The sequence below is a fragment of the Alnus glutinosa genome, chromosome 11, assembly GCF_958979055.1.
Source record: "Alnus glutinosa chromosome 11, dhAlnGlut1.1, whole genome shotgun sequence".
NCBI classification, from domain to species: Eukaryota; Viridiplantae; Streptophyta; class Magnoliopsida; order Fagales; family Betulaceae; genus Alnus; species Alnus glutinosa.
The window spans coordinates 1471300-1490201 of NC_084896.1; the positions used below are offsets into that span (position 1 = coordinate 1471300).

General features: G+C 37.4%; 3 protein-coding genes across 5 annotated transcripts; 1 reads left to right on the plus strand and 2 right to left on the minus strand.

Moving 5' to 3' along the window:
* Positions 1–4701: 4701 nt before the first annotated feature.
* LOC133882222 (AAA-ATPase At3g50940-like) lies at positions 4702–7488 on the plus strand. Its single transcript, XM_062321344.1, has 2 exons — positions 4702–5970; positions 6870–7488. The coding sequence occupies exons 1-2, from the start codon at positions 4933–4935 to the stop codon at positions 7338–7340; spliced, it is 1509 nt and encodes a 502-aa protein (XP_062177328.1). The 5' UTR covers positions 4702–4932; the 3' UTR covers positions 7341–7488.
* Positions 7489–8792: 1304 nt separating this feature from the next.
* On the minus strand, positions 8793–14489 carry LOC133882221 (bifunctional dihydrofolate reductase-thymidylate synthase-like). Of its 3 annotated transcripts, none has more exons than XM_062321343.1 (12): positions 14213–14489; positions 12923–13440; positions 12443–12842; positions 12288–12332; positions 12017–12082; positions 11074–11135; positions 10867–10941; positions 10606–10771; positions 10404–10527; positions 9872–9978; positions 9538–9725; positions 8793–9106 (listed from the first exon to the last, which is right to left on the minus strand). In XM_062321343.1, the coding sequence occupies exons 2-11, from the start codon at positions 13351–13353 to the stop codon at positions 9615–9617; spliced, it is 1587 nt and encodes a 528-aa protein (XP_062177327.1). In that variant the 5' UTR covers positions 13354–13440; positions 14213–14489; the 3' UTR covers positions 8793–9106; positions 9538–9614. The 3 variants fall into 3 exon arrangements, with proteins under 3 accessions (XP_062177327.1, XP_062177326.1, XP_062177325.1); XM_062321342.1 differs by having other exon boundaries at positions 14175–14489; XM_062321341.1 differs by having other exon boundaries at positions 13995–14489.
* A 1713-nt stretch (positions 14490–16202) lies between these two features.
* LOC133881987 (uncharacterized) lies at positions 16203–17681 on the minus strand. Its single transcript, XM_062321066.1, has 2 exons — positions 16608–17681; positions 16203–16478 (listed from the first exon to the last, which is right to left on the minus strand). The coding sequence occupies exons 1-2, from the start codon at positions 17679–17681 to the stop codon at positions 16203–16205; spliced, it is 1350 nt and encodes a 449-aa protein (XP_062177050.1).
* Positions 17682–18902: the final 1221 nt, after the last annotated feature.

The following is an 18902-nucleotide window of genomic DNA, read 5'->3' on the forward strand; positions in this document are numbered from 1 at the left end:
ATAATATAAAAATTAGAACATAAAATAAGGACAAAAAAATAAAAACAGATGACAACTAAAAAATGAAAAATACTCATATAATATACAAAGAACTGTCTTCTTATTTTTCTTTTTTTCTTTTTTGTATATATACTTTCTTTGATTCCCATGAAATTCGTAGGCATAGGAATAAGTTCGGTCAAATAGAGATTATTATTAATATTTTTTTTCGATCATCCTTTGCATATATAATGTTAAAAAAATAAAAATCAAAAATACATAAACTACTTTTAGAACAGAAATAAAAATAATATACAAATTATAACAAAAAAATAAGAATAAAAAACGATAACAAATTTACAGTACCATAAAAAGTAAAGACCAATATATATATACACACACGTTTACAACTCATGTACACATTTAATAACTTTTTTTTAGAAACAATCATTGGATATGTAGGAATCACATGTAAGAAAACAGATCAAATGGTTAGTTTGAAAAAAAAGTTGTTAAAGTTTTACAGAAATTATTTTAAAGTTGTAAACGTATCATATCTCATCGACTTTACATAATTTTCTCTATATACTCAAAAAAAAAAAAAAAAAAAAAAAATTGATGTATTTGGTGACTATTAAGAGAAGTTTACATTGCTTTTTTTCCCTAAGCTTTTACAAGGGAACAGGGAAGGGAATTAAGTACATCAAAAAAAAAAAAAAATCCATCCCAACAAAGGCCCCAGCATATATAGCCATTACTGAAAATTTTGATTTAAACCCCAAATTATTATTAATCCAGTTTACCAAACAAAACAATTATCAATCCACAATCACAACAGTTATAGTGATCACCACGCACAATCAATATTAGCAAAAAATTGGTGATGAAGGAATTAAATTTTTTTTGAAGAACTCTTCAAAAGTAAAACTATTTCGAAGGTGAACCAACCTCAAAAATATCCATTATAGAAAATTTGTTTTATAAATTGACCTTATAAAATTATTGTAACTCTCAAGACTCAATTTCTAACACCAGCAAACGACTCATTCACGTCTCATAATAATAGCTCCAGAATCTATCTTTTTTGGTAAGAACCACCATTATGAACAAATATTGTCATTTGTGTTTAGGATATTATCTCCACCTCATCAATCAAGGAAACCTGCCGGGAGAATCATGCAGCAAGTAATGCTGTAGATGATGATGAGAGACGAATTACAGCTCATGCTGTATGAAAGGAAAGCTATGCAGCAAATCATGCTGTATGCGATTAATTAATGCAAGGAAATCACAAAGACAGCTAAGGCTGCCTGCGCAACACTAGTCCTAGAAGGAAAGTGCAGCCAAAGCAGGTTCAATCACAGTAATGAGGATTCTGTCTAATATAGACAACCAACCAATCAGTCAATGATCCGATGCATTCTTCAACTTTCATACTATTTGCAACCTAAAAATCTGGTGACTAATGACCGATAAATTCCATTGAACTTTACTCTTTCACAAAAGATATATTTAGGAAAGAAGTTTGCTCAAGGCTTATAAAGCTCACACAACCCAAGCATACATTGGCAACGTAGGACTCTTAACACGCCCTCTCACGTGTAACACTATTGTCCAAACACGTGTACAACGGGAGGGAAGGCCCAACATTGTCCAAGGCCCTGAAGTTTTGATATCATGATAAAGTCCATTAAGCCTTACTCTACCACAAAAGACACCTTAAGAGAAAGGGTGACACTTAACACGCTCCCTCACGTGTGACACTATTGTCCAAACACTTGTATTGCATCAGAGTGGTAGCGGGAGGGAAGGTCCAATCCTTTTCCTAAAAGCACCTTAAGGGAAGAGGTTTTTCAAGGCTTATAATGCTTACAATCCAAATATACCTTAACAATGTAAAACTCTTAATAATGACGGAATCAAAGCGCTGAAGAGGAATACAACTGAGATGATGTCTAGCGAGTGAGGTACTCAATAATAAAAGTGTAAAGGACGCATATGAATCTGCAACTGAAACAACAAAAAATAGGATACTAAAATATGGAGGTCTATAGAAGAGGGAGCATGCATGGGAGCTCGTGCTCCTGCAAGGATCCGCAATACTAGCCATAATTAGATAGCCTCAATATATATGGTGTCCCATACTGCCATTTAAGGCTAGCCTCAATGATTAAGGGTGTCCCAAACTCTCATGTAAGGCAGATCTCGATTCTCTTAAATTTTTTTTAAATTTGAAGTTTTCAAATTGTTAAATCTTAATCATACTTTACATCTAACGATTCATAATATATCAATTCTCACACAAAATAAATGCTAAAATAATAAAAATTTAACGCCTCGATCAACTAGAGAAAACAAGAGAGTAAGAAAATAAATGGCAACCCCATCACCATCACTTGTTGAACACCAACACTGGTTCTTCACTTCTTCCTTATCAGTTTATTCTTCTGATCGTCATCATCAATGTGGCAGCATTAAAAGATACTCAAGGCACCATTTTGTACATCTGTAGTTTATTTTCCTTCCCCTTTTTGTTTTCTTTTAAATATGAACACCCTAAAAATTCCCAGCCCAATTTCGAAAATTACGTTAGTTAATAGACTATTTAAAGAATTTTAAGTCAGAATTAAGCCAGTTTTTTTTTTTTTTTTTTAATCAGAATTAAGTTGCTATATGCTAAATTTAATCGTCTCGTGTGAAGTTCTTCTTTTGTCAATTGCCATCATCGACATCGTACGGTCATAGTCCCAACAACCAAACTTTGCTCAAATCTCCGAGAATGATTTGCCTCCTTTCCAATTGACAAACGTGAAAGTAGTTTTAAGTGTTTTGTGAGTGTTTTATGTTTAAAGTCATTAATTTGTTAATGTTTTTATTTTTTGATAAAAAGAAAAAATAAAAGAGAGAGTGTTAGCAAGCAAAAGAATTTTGCATTACTCAATTGGCAATAAGTCTTTAATGCATACATAATCATGGGATGTTTTCCTATAAATATTTACCGTTAAATTATCATTTATTTCACATTATTTATCAGATCACGTTCGCAAGTGATGGTCCCTGGTGGTCGCAAGTGATGGTCCCTGGTGGTCACATGGTCCCAGGGAAAAGTTGAAGAGGCAAAATTGGACTGGTTCGATCTGCCATTTTATGCACCTACTGCAGAAGAAGTTAGGGAGGTGATTCAAACAGAAGGATCCTTCAACATTCAACGACTTGAAACATTTGAAGTGGACTGGGATTGAAACATGGATCACTTCAAATGTTTCAAGTCGTTGAATGTTGAAACCTCAAGCTTTTGTTACAGTCATATGACTGTAACAAAAGCTTGAGGTTTGATAAACCCAGTAGAGGCAAGTATGTGGCGATGAGCATAAGGGTGGTTGCAGAATCAATTCTGGCGAGTTATTTTGGAGAAGAGATGATGGATGATTTGTTTGAGAGGTTTTCCAAGAAAATAGAAGAATACTTGGAGGTTTGAGGAAGGCAAGTACTCGAATATGATCATTTCCATGAAGAAGCAGGAAGGAAAGGAATTTCATGATTTTAAGCAGTAGGGACTTGGTTCTGCATAAGATTTCATGTAGCTCAAGAAGTCCATCAAAACAATAAAGTGGTTTTTGGGTTTGATTTGTCGTTTTGCTGTTTTTGGGTTCTGGGTTTGTAAGAGCTCTATTGTATACTGCTTACCTACGTAGGAGCGCCTTATGCTTTTTCAAAAAAGTCCATCAAAACAATCAGATTTTTCATGTGGACGTACATAATCCAATCCAGAAGAAATTAAATTTATCTGAATGTAATTGTTGTAGAAATTCCAAAAGCAACATAAGAGTGTGCTGCTATTCTTTTTTTTTATTATTATTTCGTCTGTTATAAGGAACTTCATACACCCTTCCATTACATTCCATAAAGTATTCTATAAAGCAGCTTCGATCTTTGATTTTTGAAATGAAGTCCAGGGTAAGAGAGTCCATAGTCTGAATCTCTTGAGCATATCTTTCAAAGGTACTTTTGTATATATCGGCAGGGACGGAACTAGAATTTTAGGCCTGAGGGGAAAATCTAAAAAAAAAAATTAAGTTCTGATTTTGAAAGGTTTATATATATATATTGGAGAACACGTTTGAGGCTTAGGAGGCTACAGCGTAGCTCCGCCGTCTGTTTTGGTTTTCCACTTCTCATTCCTTCTAAGAATATGATTCCTGCACTACACTATCACAAGTGCACAACAATCCCTCACATGAGGGTGGACCCTACACACTAGAGTCCACCCTCATGTGAGGGGTTATTGTGCACTTATTGTGTTGATGTTGTAAATCTAACATTTTCATTCCCTCTATGTAACTATCATATGCACCAAATGCACAGTTGGAGACTGACTGCCAAGTCAACTCTCACACCTTGTTTGCACCCTTTGAAGCAGTGTAGAGAAGCCAATTACACAAAGACAATGCACACTCTTTGGAAGAATCGTAGAAAGCTTTCAATTAAATCTGCAAATTGGAAGCTCTCATGATTTTATTTGATCTACTCTTTCCCTTACCTTTTTCCTTTTGAGTTATATATATATATATATATAAATTTATAAAAAATAAAAGTAAAAATAAAAAATAAAAAAAATCACTCTAGCTTTGACTTGATGGACCCTACAAGAGGCAAAAGTCCTCTTACTATTTGCAAATTTTCTGCCATTATGGGAGTTTACCCCAAGTCAATCGTCAACCAGACGTAGTGATTGGACAGAGCCCACATGAGGAAGAAGACAACAAATGAAAGAAAGAACCCACAACAGAAGGAAAAACGACACCGTCTTCCTCTGCACCAGCCACCAGGCCATAGTTCTTCTTGCTCGGACTGATCGACTACAAAACCCACCACCACGTACCCCATTTTCCAAAATTCCTTGCGAGAAAATCACAACCAAACAGAAAGGAAAAAACCCATCGAAACAAAACCATGTTTCTCCAAAAACTCCAACTCCCCTCCACCCAAACGGTGATCTCTGTAGCGGCCTCGGCAGCCGCCACCAGCGTTCTCATCCGGTCCCTGGCCAATGACTACCTCCCGCGAGAGCTCCGGAGCTACGTCCTCCTCAAAATCCGCACCCTCTTCGCCTCATTCTCCTCCCAACTCACACTCATCATCGAAGAGTTCGAGGGCCTCAACCACAACCTCCTCTTCCAAGCCGCCCGGGTCTATCTCCGACCCACCGTCTCTCCCAACACAAGGCGCTTCAGAGTCACCATGCCCGTCAAGGAGACCAAGATTTCCGTCACTATGGAAATGAACGAGGAGATCGTTGACTCATTCGACGGCGTCCAACTGAAATGGAAGTTGGTCTCCAAGCAAATCCCGTCGAAGTGGGTAGCGGGCCCGGGCTCCGATCCTTATAATTACCACACCACGCTCAAGTCGGAGCTCCGCTACTTCGAGCTGAGCTTCCACAAGAAGCACAAGGACATGGTTTTGCAGACCTACTTGCCGTATGTCTTGGAAAAGTCCAAGGAGGTCAAGGAAGAGAAAAAGACGTTGAAGCTTTTCACAATGAGACATGATCGGGTGATGGGGAGGAGAGGGGTCGACGAGTGGCAGTCGGTGAATCTTGATCATCCTTCGACTTTTGAGACCTTAGCAATGGATATGGATGTTAAGGCGACGATTATGGAGGATCTTGAGCTGTTTGTGAGGAGGAAGGAGTTTTACAGGAAGGTTGGGAAGGCTTGGAAACGTGGGTACCTGTTGTTCGGGCCGCCGGGTACCGGGAAATCAAGCTTGGTTGCAGCCATGGCGAATTACCTTAACTTTGATATCTTTGACTTGGAGCTGACTGATGTTAGGCGTAATTCTGAGCTCAGGAAGCTTTTGATCTCCACGGCCAACCGATCGATACTTGTGGTGGAGGATATTGATTGCTCTATTGAATTGCAGAATAGGCTTTCGGCAGCCAGGGCTGCGAATCCTATGATGTTTAATTCCTCTAATCAAGGACCACAGGTAATTAAGGTTTATTACTTTTTTATTATTTCTGACATCTTTGTTTACCAATCCTTTTTGTCAATTATCCCTCATTTCTATGATGTTTATGATACATTGTAGTTCTACTTATACATATTGACACTATCATGATTAAGAATATGTTGAGAGATGTTCCTTGTCCCAAAGTGTTTGTTAGATGTGTGTTTGTTTCAGCTAATACAAATTTTTTTTTGAAATGGGGGCATAAATGACTGAGACAAGAATCGAAGTCAACAACTTTACTCCGATACCATGTTAAGTCACTACTTATCCCAACTTTAAGAGCTTACAAATCTCTCAAAATTCGATTCACTGTCAGAAAAGGCCTAGTAGATTGGCAGTCCTTCAGATGCTAGAATTACCTTGTACCAACAACGAAAGTCTTTTGTTTTCATCCTCTGATTCTGGTTTTGGACACTTGCTAAGAAGAATGAAGTTGAGAGAACGCGTGATGTGATGTCCGATTGCTCTCCTAATGGCTTCACTATTAGGACCAGGACTACTCAATCTACTCCATCATGTTGTGTAAAGCATGTCTGTCTATTTTCTCACCAGAAAAGTGGCAAAGACCAAATCTTTCTCAAGTTTCAATTGGAAATATACACATGCACCTCAGGCCATAAGGCGGCAGGCATTGGGTTTAGAATTATCACTAAGAGGGACACCACTAAGGAGGAAACAGTGAGAACACCAGTTCCAACCAAAGAAGAGCAGAATTATCTGAGAGTGTGTCATGGATGATTTTTGGTTTCCCTGTTCAACCATTCAAGTTTTGTGGCATTCTTGTGGGTGTGTCTGTGCATGTTTTCTCATGTGTGCTTTCTTCTCAACAATACCTGTCTATCAATAACTCAATCGTGTATTTGGTTTCTCTTTAGGTGACTTTGTCAGGGCTGCTTAATTTCATAGATGGACTGTGGTCAAGCTGTGGTGATGAGCGGATAATAGTGTTCACAACCAATCATAGAGATCGGCTGGACCCTGCTCTGTTACGCCCCGGTCGAATGGATGTACACATCCACCTATCCTATTGCACCCCATGCGGATTCAAAATGCTAGCATCAAATTACCTTGAGATTACAGAGCACCCACTTTTCTCAGATGTTGAGCAGTTGATGGAGACGGCGAAGGTGACTCCTGCAGAGGTAGGTGAGCAGTTGCTGAAAAATGAAGAACCTGACATTGCCCTAAGAGGCCTAATTGAGTTTCTTGAAAGGAAGAAGAGAGAAGGTGATGAAACCAAAGCTAGTAAAGAGGAAGTGGTCGCACCGGCAGGAGAAGGTACACAAGAGGTGGAGGGCAAAGGTGGAGAAGAGACAGAGGAGGGTCAGAAAAGCCAAGAAATATGAAAGAACCAGTAACTTGTTATTAGTAAGGAACATAATTGGAAAGATGGTATCTATGTAATAAAGAGATATGCAGGTATCTCTTAGTAGAATTGTACTTGCCTACTCTTACTAGAAACTCTATATATAGTTTGTGGGTTTTGTCATGAAATTTAGCTAGCATATATAAATATACCCATATGAGCAGCTTCTTTGTGAATAAGGATTCTTGCGATCGGCTGATCGGATTGCACTCAATTTGAGCAACCCCACAAAAAGGGGAGAGAAGAATTCTATAAAATAAACAAGCTATCAAATAGCTTTGAAAAGTAAAAAAAACACTCGATAATTCCACTAATATTCAAATTTCATTCTCCAAACTGATTTTACAATACATAATAACATCAACCTAAAGCAACTAGAGATGGAAAACTACACTTAAAGATAGACTAACAAGTAACCTAATCAACTAAATAAGGCAATTCAATTATGGAAATTATCAATTCTAATATTAATGCAAAAACTAAAGAAAGAAATTCAGTTAAAACTGTGATCAATAAAAAAAAGTTCTCATATGTGTCATGTTGCCCGAATCCGCTTGATCAACGAAAAAGGAGGGAGTCCCCATCCTACATTAGGGATTGTAGGACTCACCTGTCTCGACAGTTTGAGATGCAATACTAATCTGCCTAAACAAACAAGCCTCGCAACCCCAATCAAAGCAACTAATTACAGGGGATGCCAATTCCTTCTTTGCACACGGCTTGTGCATGAAAGTATTGTGCTAGTTATAAATAGCGGTCGTCATTCTTGATCACCTAGGCCATTGCAATTCTTGATCCTCCAAATGTTCTTACATCGCTTTCCTATAAGGTTAATCTTTTTCTTTTCTTTTTATGATGAGAAAGAAACCCCTCCAATGCAAGATCACTTCGTATACCCACTTCTATCAAGTAAATCTTGAATCCGTGTAAAGCGTCCATTCCACACAAATCGAATAATACCCCATCTTTGTCAGCAGGCTGACCTTAAAGAATTGTTTGCACCCAAAGAGATTCGAATCTTAGACCCATGGGACTACCACATCACAAAGATCAAGCCCTTACCACTAGAGCCAACCCTTGGGGCTCCTAGCAAGCAATGTTATTCTTCTCCGGCCTTCCCCCATAAGCACCTCGGTGGTTTAGACCATATAAGAAATACGATTACCGGAAAATAATGTCATTTTCATTGGATGTGCTCATAACCACTCGTGTGTTTTAACTTGACCAACCGCTAAGCTCAATTCATTTATGTTTGGAACAAATTAAAGGAATTCAGGAACAAATTTGTATGATTTAAACCCCATAACACCACAACAACAAATTAAGGAACATCACAATTCCATCCATCATCACTTCACCAATACTTTAAATGAGTGAAAGCACCCAGTTTTATAAGAATAGCACAAATAGATAATCACTCCAAGAGAACTCAGAATCCAAGTCCGGTTACTTTCAACAAAAATTTCAAAATAACTCAGTATTCCAAACTCTGGTTACTTTCAACAATAGTACCGGAGTATTTGCGGCTATTAGAAAATTAATAGCTCCATGTAAAAGGCCAAAAAAAACTTGGGAAGTCAGAAGCTACTGATAAACATCATAAACTAAATCACCTTAGAACCACCAAACCCTGTGGAACTAAAGGATTCTCTCTTACTGCAGGTCCAAAGTTTTACGTATATATTCAACTAGCATTTCTTTATTTGTACAGAACTTTATATCAACATGACCCTCCAACAGTTGTGCCTGAAACATCATAGAAAGAAAGCTATCAATTCTCACTAATTGTGGAAATACTTGAAGGAAAAAACACATGCAGAAATTAAGTTATAAGATGCATCACTGATTCACTGGCACTCAGCTAACATGATGTATGATGATGAATGCTATTGTTTCTCCTGAACCAGAAGCCCCTACACCACAATAAGATTATCTAAAAACACAATAGGCACCAATTAGATGGTGAGATCTTAATAGCAATTTTGCGGGACACGTGCCATGGATTTGATAAGTGAATCATGCTGTGGACTTTCCCCGTTGATAAATGGACCATCAAGGAGGCAAAAAATGAAAGATCTCTCATAAACATGCATGGAATTTCCATGTTATTTAGTGAACCATCAAGGGGCAAAAAAATGAATCGCTGGCAGAAAACAAGTAGAATAATATATACTTGCCTCAAAAACTAGGCCAAACATTGCCTGAGAGGAGGGGCCATTCTGTAATCTTTTAAGTGAGAACCTCTACAAGATGGCTATACTGCCATTTTCATTTCTATCTTCTGGTGAGGATCATAACCTATGAGTTTGAAATCACATGCCACAAAAGAATCTATGTTCTTCTTCTCAGGATTGATCCTTAAAATCTGCATTAGAAGGGCAAATAATGCAAAATATCACTGCAATATATGAGCGAAAATGGAAAAGAAAACTATACCCCCAACCAGCAATATATTTGCAGATGAGTTAAAAATTAAGTCAACAAAGTGTTGGTTTAACATTATATACATACTGGAAAAGGCTTGGGGAGTTTCTGAAGCTGCTCCTGCAGAGGTCGGACATGAGTGCGGTAGACATGAGCATCCCCGAGAACATGGATGAAATCACCTGGAACAAGATCTGTACGAGGTAGGTGGTAATTAGAACAGGTTCTAAAACAAAATCTCAGTATTAAGGTTCATCAAATTAATCTGTTAATTTAGAAGTACGGAAGCAAAGAAAACAGATCCTCCCGCCTATAGCCTATGCAAATTCTCTGAAGCTATAGTTACACATCCAATCCTTAAGCATATGATTGATTATGGTGGTCAAAGGCAGTGAATAATGAACCATAAAATTGAATGTTCAGGGAACCATCAAGTAGTTTAGGCATCTGCGAATTGATCCTCACAAGCTTATCATTATTTAGCACATACCATCAGATGCAGTACCCGAAAATCTTCTCATTAATCATCAAATGCTATCACACGCTCATCTAATATTTATCATTCTAGCTAAGTCCACACATACAAAAACGAATTACTGACTGTTGTGAAAATGCATACCACAAACATGAGCAATCATGCATGTCAGGAGAGCATAAGATGCAATGTTGAATGGCACACCCAGGCCTATGTCAGCAGAACGCTGATACATTTGACATGATAGCTCACCATTGGCCACATAAAACTGCATGAAGAAACAGGATCTACTCAGAAACAAATAGAAACTGCAGAGGAAAAGGTTGACAACTGCTTCAATACAAACCTGGGCAAACATGTGGCAAGGTGGAAGTGCCATCAATTTGAGATCGGAAGGATTCCATGCTGACAGTATTATCCGTCGGTCATCAGGATTATTTTTAATCTTGTGAATAACATCTACCAATTGATCAACTCCTTGGCCAGAATAGTCAGCATGCATGTCAGTATACCTGCAGAAAGAAAGACCAATGGGTAAAAAGTTAAAGGTTCAATTTTTCTCAGACTAATCCACAAGATGAAATTACAAAAAAGCAAATCCTCCAACCTAGCACCAAAATGTCTCCACTGGAAACCATATACAGGTCCTAAGTCACCCTCCTCCCTGTCTGTCAAACCGATGCTGAAAAAAGGGCAAAAAAGATATAATAAAAACTTAATGAACAGCAGATGTTATTTATGCTAGATGAGGAGGACACATGATAAATGTAAATAAGCATGCATGTATTTATTGATTTTACAGTTCAATACTTGCCTATCAAGGTAGTCTCTGGAACCATTGCCATCCCATATATGAATGCCTTTTTCCAGAAGGACCTGTCATTAAACCAACTTCTAAGAATGCATTCCATTTCACCATGATCTCATCTTCATCATGACAGATGAGCATTCTCAATGTAATATTATTCACACCTAAGGTGAATGGAATCACTTCACTTGGTTTTCATAGCAATGAAAGGCACAGAACCATATGTCAAGACGAACTCATAACAATTTTTCATGAAAAACCAACCAATCATCGAAGAAGATAACAAATATTAGAATTGGAATCTTAACATCTTTCCCACAGACGCAGCTAAACATACTCATTTTATATTCTAAGATTATGATTCATCTTAACATCTATCCCACATACACAACTAAACATACTCATTTCGTATTCTAAGATAGCGATTCATCTCTCACCTACCTGCATGCAACTAAACATATTTAGTTTGCACAAACATCACCTACAGAAACACAAAATCCAGGACTGAATTTTTCTTTTTCTTTTTTTTATAAGTAATAAGCCCCAAGGGGCCAGGACTGATTTTATGAGGCAAACATGCTTTTACAAACTAGCAACACATACACTCGGTCCAATACTCAAGAAGGGATGAAAGAAGTGAATAGACCCTATATGCAAGCAACTTTGACAAGTAAACCTATCACAGCTCCTTGATTCACAAATTTCCACATATTATAAGTATGGTTCCACCAGAAGTGTCACAAAAAGTAACCAACTTTATTAATTTTGTGCAAATCAGCAAAATTCATGAAAGAAAATAAAAATAATAAAATAAAAATTTGATTCAAATGAATGAAGCTTGTCAACAAGCTGCTGATACTGAGAAGCTCCACTCTGGTTCCATTTTAGCATAAAGAAAGGAACAAGTAAGATGAAGCATATGGCTCAAAATGTTCGAAGTTGTTATTACCTTGGCATTTGTTGAACCACTGATAAACCACAGAAGTTCTTCAACAACGCCTCTCCAGAAAACTTTCTATTAACCAAATGATAACAATAAGTGTCAACCTACATATCATGATGTATAAGAGATAATCCTTATTTAATTAACTTTACGACCAAAAAGACATGACTTCAATCAAGCTAGCTGATAGAAAAAAGGAAATACATACAACTGAACCATTCGTTGTAAAAAAAAAAAAAAAAAAAAAAAAACAACTTAATAAGAAAGATACACATGCCTTCGTAGTAAGAACCGGGAAATTTTTGCGCAGATTGAACCGCATCTGTGGATATACAACAGAAAAGAGCAACCAATTAACAGTCATCAATATGGAAGCAAGAGAAAATTAAAATTGAAGCAAAATACGTATAGCTTAATAATCTGAGATTGTACCTGGCAACCAAACTTTGACAAAGTACCAGTCCCAGTCCTGTCATCCTTAGGATTGCCATCTGAGATGATTTCTTGAACCATTTTAAGATAATTGTACTCCTCATGTCTCTCAAAGATCATCTTGGGCAGGAAAGAGAACTTCTTTACCTCGAACTTATCGGAATCTGAAATACCATCAAAGATCAGATCACCGTTTTGACAAAGGGATTCAACTGCAGCACTCCTCACGCGAACATATGTCGTGAAGGAATATCGAATATTGTTTTCCACCACAGGAAATGATGAATACCACGGCTGAAATACAGAGGAATCAACTGCAGGAATAAATGTATCGCATTCAATGCTTGTCTCAATTTCAGTAAGGTGGATAGCATCACATCCAGGCGCATTGAGAGCTTCCCTGTATATAAAGATGATCAATACAGAGAGAACCAAAAAAAGAAGAGCTCATCAATACAGGAATGAATAACACAAGCACACCTCAATATCTCGCCACCTCCTATAACAAACACTTTTTCAATTGACAGACAATACGGAGGAGCAGCTAACAATTCCAAAGCAGAAGTCATGCTTCCACATATCACAACATTTTCTGCAGTTGCAATATCAAAACTCCCAGAGCGAGTTAGAACAACATTAAGGCGACCGGGTAGAGGCCGATGCTCAACAGGAATACTCTCCCATGTTTTCCTACCCATTAAAACTGCGTTCTTTTTCCCAGGATCCGACGCACTCATAGTTATGTCCTTAAAAAATTTGAGATCAGAAGGTAACTTCCAGGGTAGTTTTCCATCCTTACCAATACCCATATCTGGGGTCGCAGCCACAACAACTTGGTAGGTCCTCTGTGGATCAGGCTTTCCGTTGCCATGTCCATTTCCATTACTGCTTATCAAAGAGTCACTAGCCATAATGGAACTCAAAACCCGATTAAAACTCAAAGGCGACGGCTCAAAACAAGGACCGCACTGCCAACTTTTGCAGAAGTGCGGCAGAACCTAAAATCGATCACAAAAATGTATTAAAATAACAAAAACTAGAATACATGAAAGCCAATCCCTCAACAGAAATCCAATAAGAAAAGTAACGACTGGAACATAAATAACAAAGAAGTAAACGAGGTCTGGAAAAGTTGAAGTGACCAATTCCAATGCTCTAACAATTCAAATTTAAAAACCATATTGAACTAATACTATGAAAATTCAGAACAAGACTAGAGACACGCAGCTTCCTCAGGTGATAATTCCCCATGGATATAAACACATGCAATGAAATCCGCGTTCTGTCATTACAAGAAGCTTTTTTCTTTTATATTTCTGTGCGCATGTCATTGCAAGAAGTTACAAAAACCAGTCCAAAACATTCATAGAAGACAATATCCAGACCCAATACGATCAAAACCTCAGAAAATACATACATGCAGACATGAATAACAGAGAAATCCCACAATTGTCAGAATCTGAATTACATCAAACACCAAATACAAGATTGGTAATGCAAATTCGAAGAAAAGGAAGAATAAAACAAATCCCATCGGTAATCGCAAACCCACCTAACATTCATTGAAAATCCCCAATCTTTCCAGCAAAAAACCAACTAGTTTACACTCACACCCATCCAAGAAAAGAAATGCCATCACAAAATACCTCCACTCACACAATAATTAACCATCCAAACCTTCAATCGCAAACCAAAACACCCCCCAGAGAGAGAGAGAATTTAAAAAGCGTACCAAAAAAAAAAAATTTCAAAATGCCAAAAGTAACCGACCGATCTCGAACCAAAGCGCAAAATCTTCGATCACTCTGACACACACACACACGGAAAGCGAGAAAGAGAGAGAGAGTTTGGTTGAGATTAGGGTTTTGAGGGAAATGGAGGTGCGAGGACGTTGACTGTTTGTTGGTGTTTAGCTACGCGGCATTTCGGAAGAGACAGAGACGAGTGGTAGTATGAAAGGAAATCCAGGAGCCAAAATTCTTCCCTGTCTCTCTCTCTCTCTCTCGGGAAAAAAGTAAAAAAGAAAAATCCAAAAGCACGGTTGACGCCGAGGTCTGTGTGAGCGTGTCTATATACTCGTTTCTGTGTGAAGACGAGACGACTCCTGTCGACACGAGGGAACTTTGATTTTCTTTTTTCTTTCCTCAATTGCCCCTACCTCCTTCCTTCGTTTTACCATTCACAATTTTTTTTTTTTTTAATTGATACATAAAAATAAAAAACTACCGACAACAAAAAAAGAAAATTATGACATATTAGGACCGGGTAACCTAACAAGAAAAACCTAAGAAAGTTAGTACGCGAAGGCAATACGTGATGACAAGGGCTTATTAATTCTTAGCACGGATGTCAAAAACCTAGGCTACTAGTAAAGGTGGTTAAAAGTGTGTAAAGAGTCCAGAGAACCCAAGCACTTGGGTAACAGATAAAAATAACACAAAGAAGATACACAAAACAAAAAGCTCAAAAATACAAAAGTGAAAAAACAACCACAACACCGGTCGGTTAGGAGGCGTCGGTGCCGGCTCGTGTAAACCACGTGCCAGCACTAGACAACCTCTCTTGGGTTGAAGACACTGCGAATAACCCCAATTCACCAACAACAGAGGCAGGAGGAGGGGTGTAGCCGTCACGCGTCGACAAGTAAATACACTTGCTAGCGCGTGCAAACCACACTCCGTGGCGGAGAAGTCCAAAAGGAGAGCGGCTGGTGTCGACGGAGGCGAAAGACGACAGTGAACACGGTGAAGAGACGCGTGTCATGCTGACTCTGGTCTAGAGAGACAACGTCTACCTTGTATGTTACCTTTCACAAATTATTTGTAAATCATTTTTGTAATAAAATTTATAATATTTTCTCTCTCTTCTCATCTTAAGTCTTTAAAAAAATATATATGAACCTAGTCCAAACTACAGAGTCTGATCTTATCCCTATCTAAGGACAGTAATAGTGAGAAATTATTAAATTTATATAATATAATAAGCATAGATCTTGGCATCTCAATAAAACTCGAATCTATGACTTCCAACCCACAAAACACACACGTGACAAAAAATTACTATATTCTAATCTAAAGATAAGGGTGGTATGGTAATAGTAATTATGGCCCATAGTTTAGGGTATTTTTGGGCATTTTCTAATTTTCTTATAGCTACATAGCCAACGAGAAAAGTACAGCAAAATCGTTCTCTTTCTTTCGGTCATTCTCAGGGTCCCAAAGCTGTGGGCCGAGTCTTTAAGGCGGGAAATCCATATCCAACCACTAACAGCACGATACGTGTCGATGTCATAATGGAAACAACGCGTATTAAATATAGGCCCTCCACTTGGCATCGATCCAAAGGCCCTGTGACTGTCAGTGTCCTTTTAATCTTTTCTTTTTTGTATCATTTTCAATCTTCTGCTTAATTAATTACTTTAAATCTTAATTTAATTTAATTTAATTATTATTTATCGTATTTACTGTTAATTAAATATTATTAAATATCTTGGTCAAAAAAAAAAAAAAAACGTCACATTCAAGTTAAATAATAAAAATTTTGTTATATTAAAGTCTTATTATTTTCGAAATACAATAAATACTTAGTGGATAAATGTTAAATGATAGAGATAAAAAAAAAAATACTGATATAAAAAAAATTATAATTATTTAATTAAAAAATAATAACTGAGATTTGAAATACTTTTTTTTTATATATATATATGTATAGATGCGACTGAAAAGTACAAGCAAGGAAAAAAAAAAATAAGAACTAATTTCTAAACAACAGAGTTCCTTAGATTTGGATCAAGCGCAACACTGACAAACTGAGTAGTAGGGGAATAAGTTGATGAGGAAAGGGTGGGAATGCTGCTTGACGAAAATTGAGCTGCGGCCCAATGTGCCACATAATGGGCACCGAAGTTTGCACTTCTATTGACTTTCCGAGCTGACCAAGAAGAATCAGGAGGGAACATGTCTAGCGTTTGGTGAATGATGTCAGTGATACGCCAATCTTGAACAATAGATGGCTGTTGTAAAGCAATGATAACTATCTGAGAGTCACCTTCAATAATAAAACGATCAAGTTGAAGAGATAAAGTTAGGGAAACAGCAAGTTTTGCAGCTTAAGCCTCGCCTTTATTAAGGGAGCAATTGGACTGGATCTGGGTAGCCATCTTTACCAATCTGCCTTCATGATTGCGACAGATAGCAGCTTGACAGGAAAATGAATCACGAATGGCAGTATCAAAGTTGAGCTTGTGCCAATTTAATGGAGGACGAATCCATTTTTCCAGCGTAGGGCGTAACTTGGCAGACCATGCATCACAATGTTGATGATAAGTAGTGACTATTTGCCTAGCAAGATTACGAGCATCAAAGGACATGCCTTCATGGTAAGCTTTATTGCGATGAAACCAAAGAAGATCACAAGCTACAGCTGCAAATACCTGAAAACGATGTAATTCCAAAGAGGGAATATGAAGAAGAGCCTCAGGATATAAAATTACTCGCACCCAGTCACATAAGTGTGGGGAATCCAATGTGGTAGAATCAAGAGGCCAGGATGAGAGACGCCAAACTACTCTTGCAAAATGACAGTGAAAGAAAAGATGCCGAAGGGAATCAGGTCCTCCCTTACAGAGAGGACAGAAAGCATCTGGACGATGTGTAGGAATAATTGGCTGTAATCGCTGAATAGTTGGAAAAATATTCCAAGCTATTTTCCAAATAAAAATTCGGAGTCGATCTGTTAGTTGAAGTTTCCTGATATCCCTCCAAAAAGATGACAAAGGAGACAGATGGGATCCAGTGAAATCATTATTCAAGATAGAAAGGTAGGCCGAAAAAGTGCTGAACCTCCCAGAAGCAGAGGGAATCCAGAGATATACTTTTTGAGATTCATCTGAAATTGGTAGCCTACCAACAGCCATGGCAGAGATCGGATCAAAGAGGGTCAACAGAAGGCATTTATTCCAACAACGCGTTCCTGGCATAATTAGATCAGAGATAGACAAATGATGCAAATATCTCGAATTTGGACTACGGGGAGAAGGTCGATAGGAAGGAAGGGTCGGAACCCAGGCCGTTGTCCAAATGCAGTCAGAGCTATTCATAGATACATTCAGACAGGATCCTGCAATAAGATATTCCTTGCATTTCTGGAGTCCTTTCCAAATCCATGAAGCTGTTACAGCAAAGAAGTAGAGAAGAAAGAGCCATAGTGGATATATTTCTTTTGTAAATGCTCCACCCATAAGGGGGTCTTGGATTACGGAAGATTTGAAATACTAATTGTAGAAGATATGAACCATTTGTGAAAGGGGAGTCGTAAATAGCAATTGTATACAATAATGTTTTCTCTCCACGGCAATTCATTGGACCGATCCTTACATTGATATTAACTCCTATTATTTTAAATAAAAATTAAATTCGTTTTAATCAAGGAATATACCATTGAGATTTGAGAATAAGAGAGAGTGATGGACCTCTTATATATGATCTTAGAAAGACTTCATTTTTTTTTGTTTTTTTTCTTAAAAAATCATGTAACAATGTAAGTGTAGCAAATTCCAAACAAAGATTAAGCGAAGACAACTGTTGTTACCATGCACAATAATGATGAATAATATGAAATCAAAAAGAGAGAGTAAGAGAAAATCAAAACACTAATTTACGTGGTTCAGTAATATGCATACATCTACAAGAGTGCGATTATATTCAATAATGATTTAAGGTTACATATTTATAACAAAACCCTATTGTGTGGACAGATATGAAAAATCTCAAAATATTCTGTCAACTGACCACTATATTGGTACTCTGATATTACTCTCTATATCTAAAGAGAATATGAGCCACTTGTTCCAACAAAAACAATAGGGTTATTACTTATCTTGTAAATCACTTTGATTGATGGGTTAAGAATCTAATCATTCAACTAAACTATAAAGCATTCAAATTTTTGGATTGAAATTTTCTATAATTGAATGTCACGCTATTCGAGTCGTTGCACAAGAAGTTGTAAGCCATACAACTCCCTTTTTTATGGGATTGTGTGAATTGCATTTGATTCGGATAATGAAATAACAAAGATCTTTATCCCAAATCTTATAACCCTAAGAGTGAAAAAAAAGAATAAAATAAATAAATGATCAAATTCACGTCTACAATAGGAAAAACCAACATCATTGAGGAGAGAAAGAAGGGAATGGGATTGGCGGTGGAGGGCTTGTCATGTCTTGAGATGTTCCCAAAGCAAGAACACTTTGGGGCCTATGAAGGCCCAAAGCATATCCATTTTTCCTTTGTTTGCTCACTATAAGTTGCTTACAATGGGGTTAATTATACTTTAACCTTTTGTTAAATAGTAGTTTGATAGGCACTTTTCAATTTCAATAGCATCTAGGGTTAGAAAATAGGGTCCACATTGACATTTGATTGATATAGATTTCCTCCTAGCTAATATGATTTTGAAT

Coding starts and splice junctions, on each gene's coding strand:
- LOC133882222 (XM_062321344.1), top strand. CDS start 4,933: ATGTTTCTCCAAAAACTCCAACTCCCCTCCACCCAAACGGTGATCTCT. Junction 5,971..6,869: donor CCTCTAATCAAGGACCACAG/GTAATTAAGGTT, acceptor GTTTCTCTTTAG/GTGACTTTGTCAGGGCTGCT.
- LOC133882221 (XM_062321343.1), bottom strand. CDS start 13,353: ATGGCTAGTGACTCTTTGATAAGCAGTAATGGAAATGGACATGGCAAC. Junction 11,136..12,016: donor GTGGTTCAACAAATGCCAAG/GTAATAACAACT, acceptor GTTTAATGACAG/GTCCTTCTGGAAAAAGGCAT. Junction 10,772..10,866: donor TGGAGACATTTTGGTGCTAG/GTTGGAGGATTT, acceptor TTCTTTCTGCAG/GTATACTGACATGCATGCTG.
- LOC133881987 (XM_062321066.1), bottom strand. CDS start 17,681: ATGGGTGGAGCATTTACAAAAGAAATATATCCACTATGGCTCTTTCTT. Junction 16,479..16,607: donor GCAATCATGAAGGCAGATTG/GTAAAGATGGCT, acceptor GGTGACTCTCAG/ATAGTTATCATTGCTTTACA.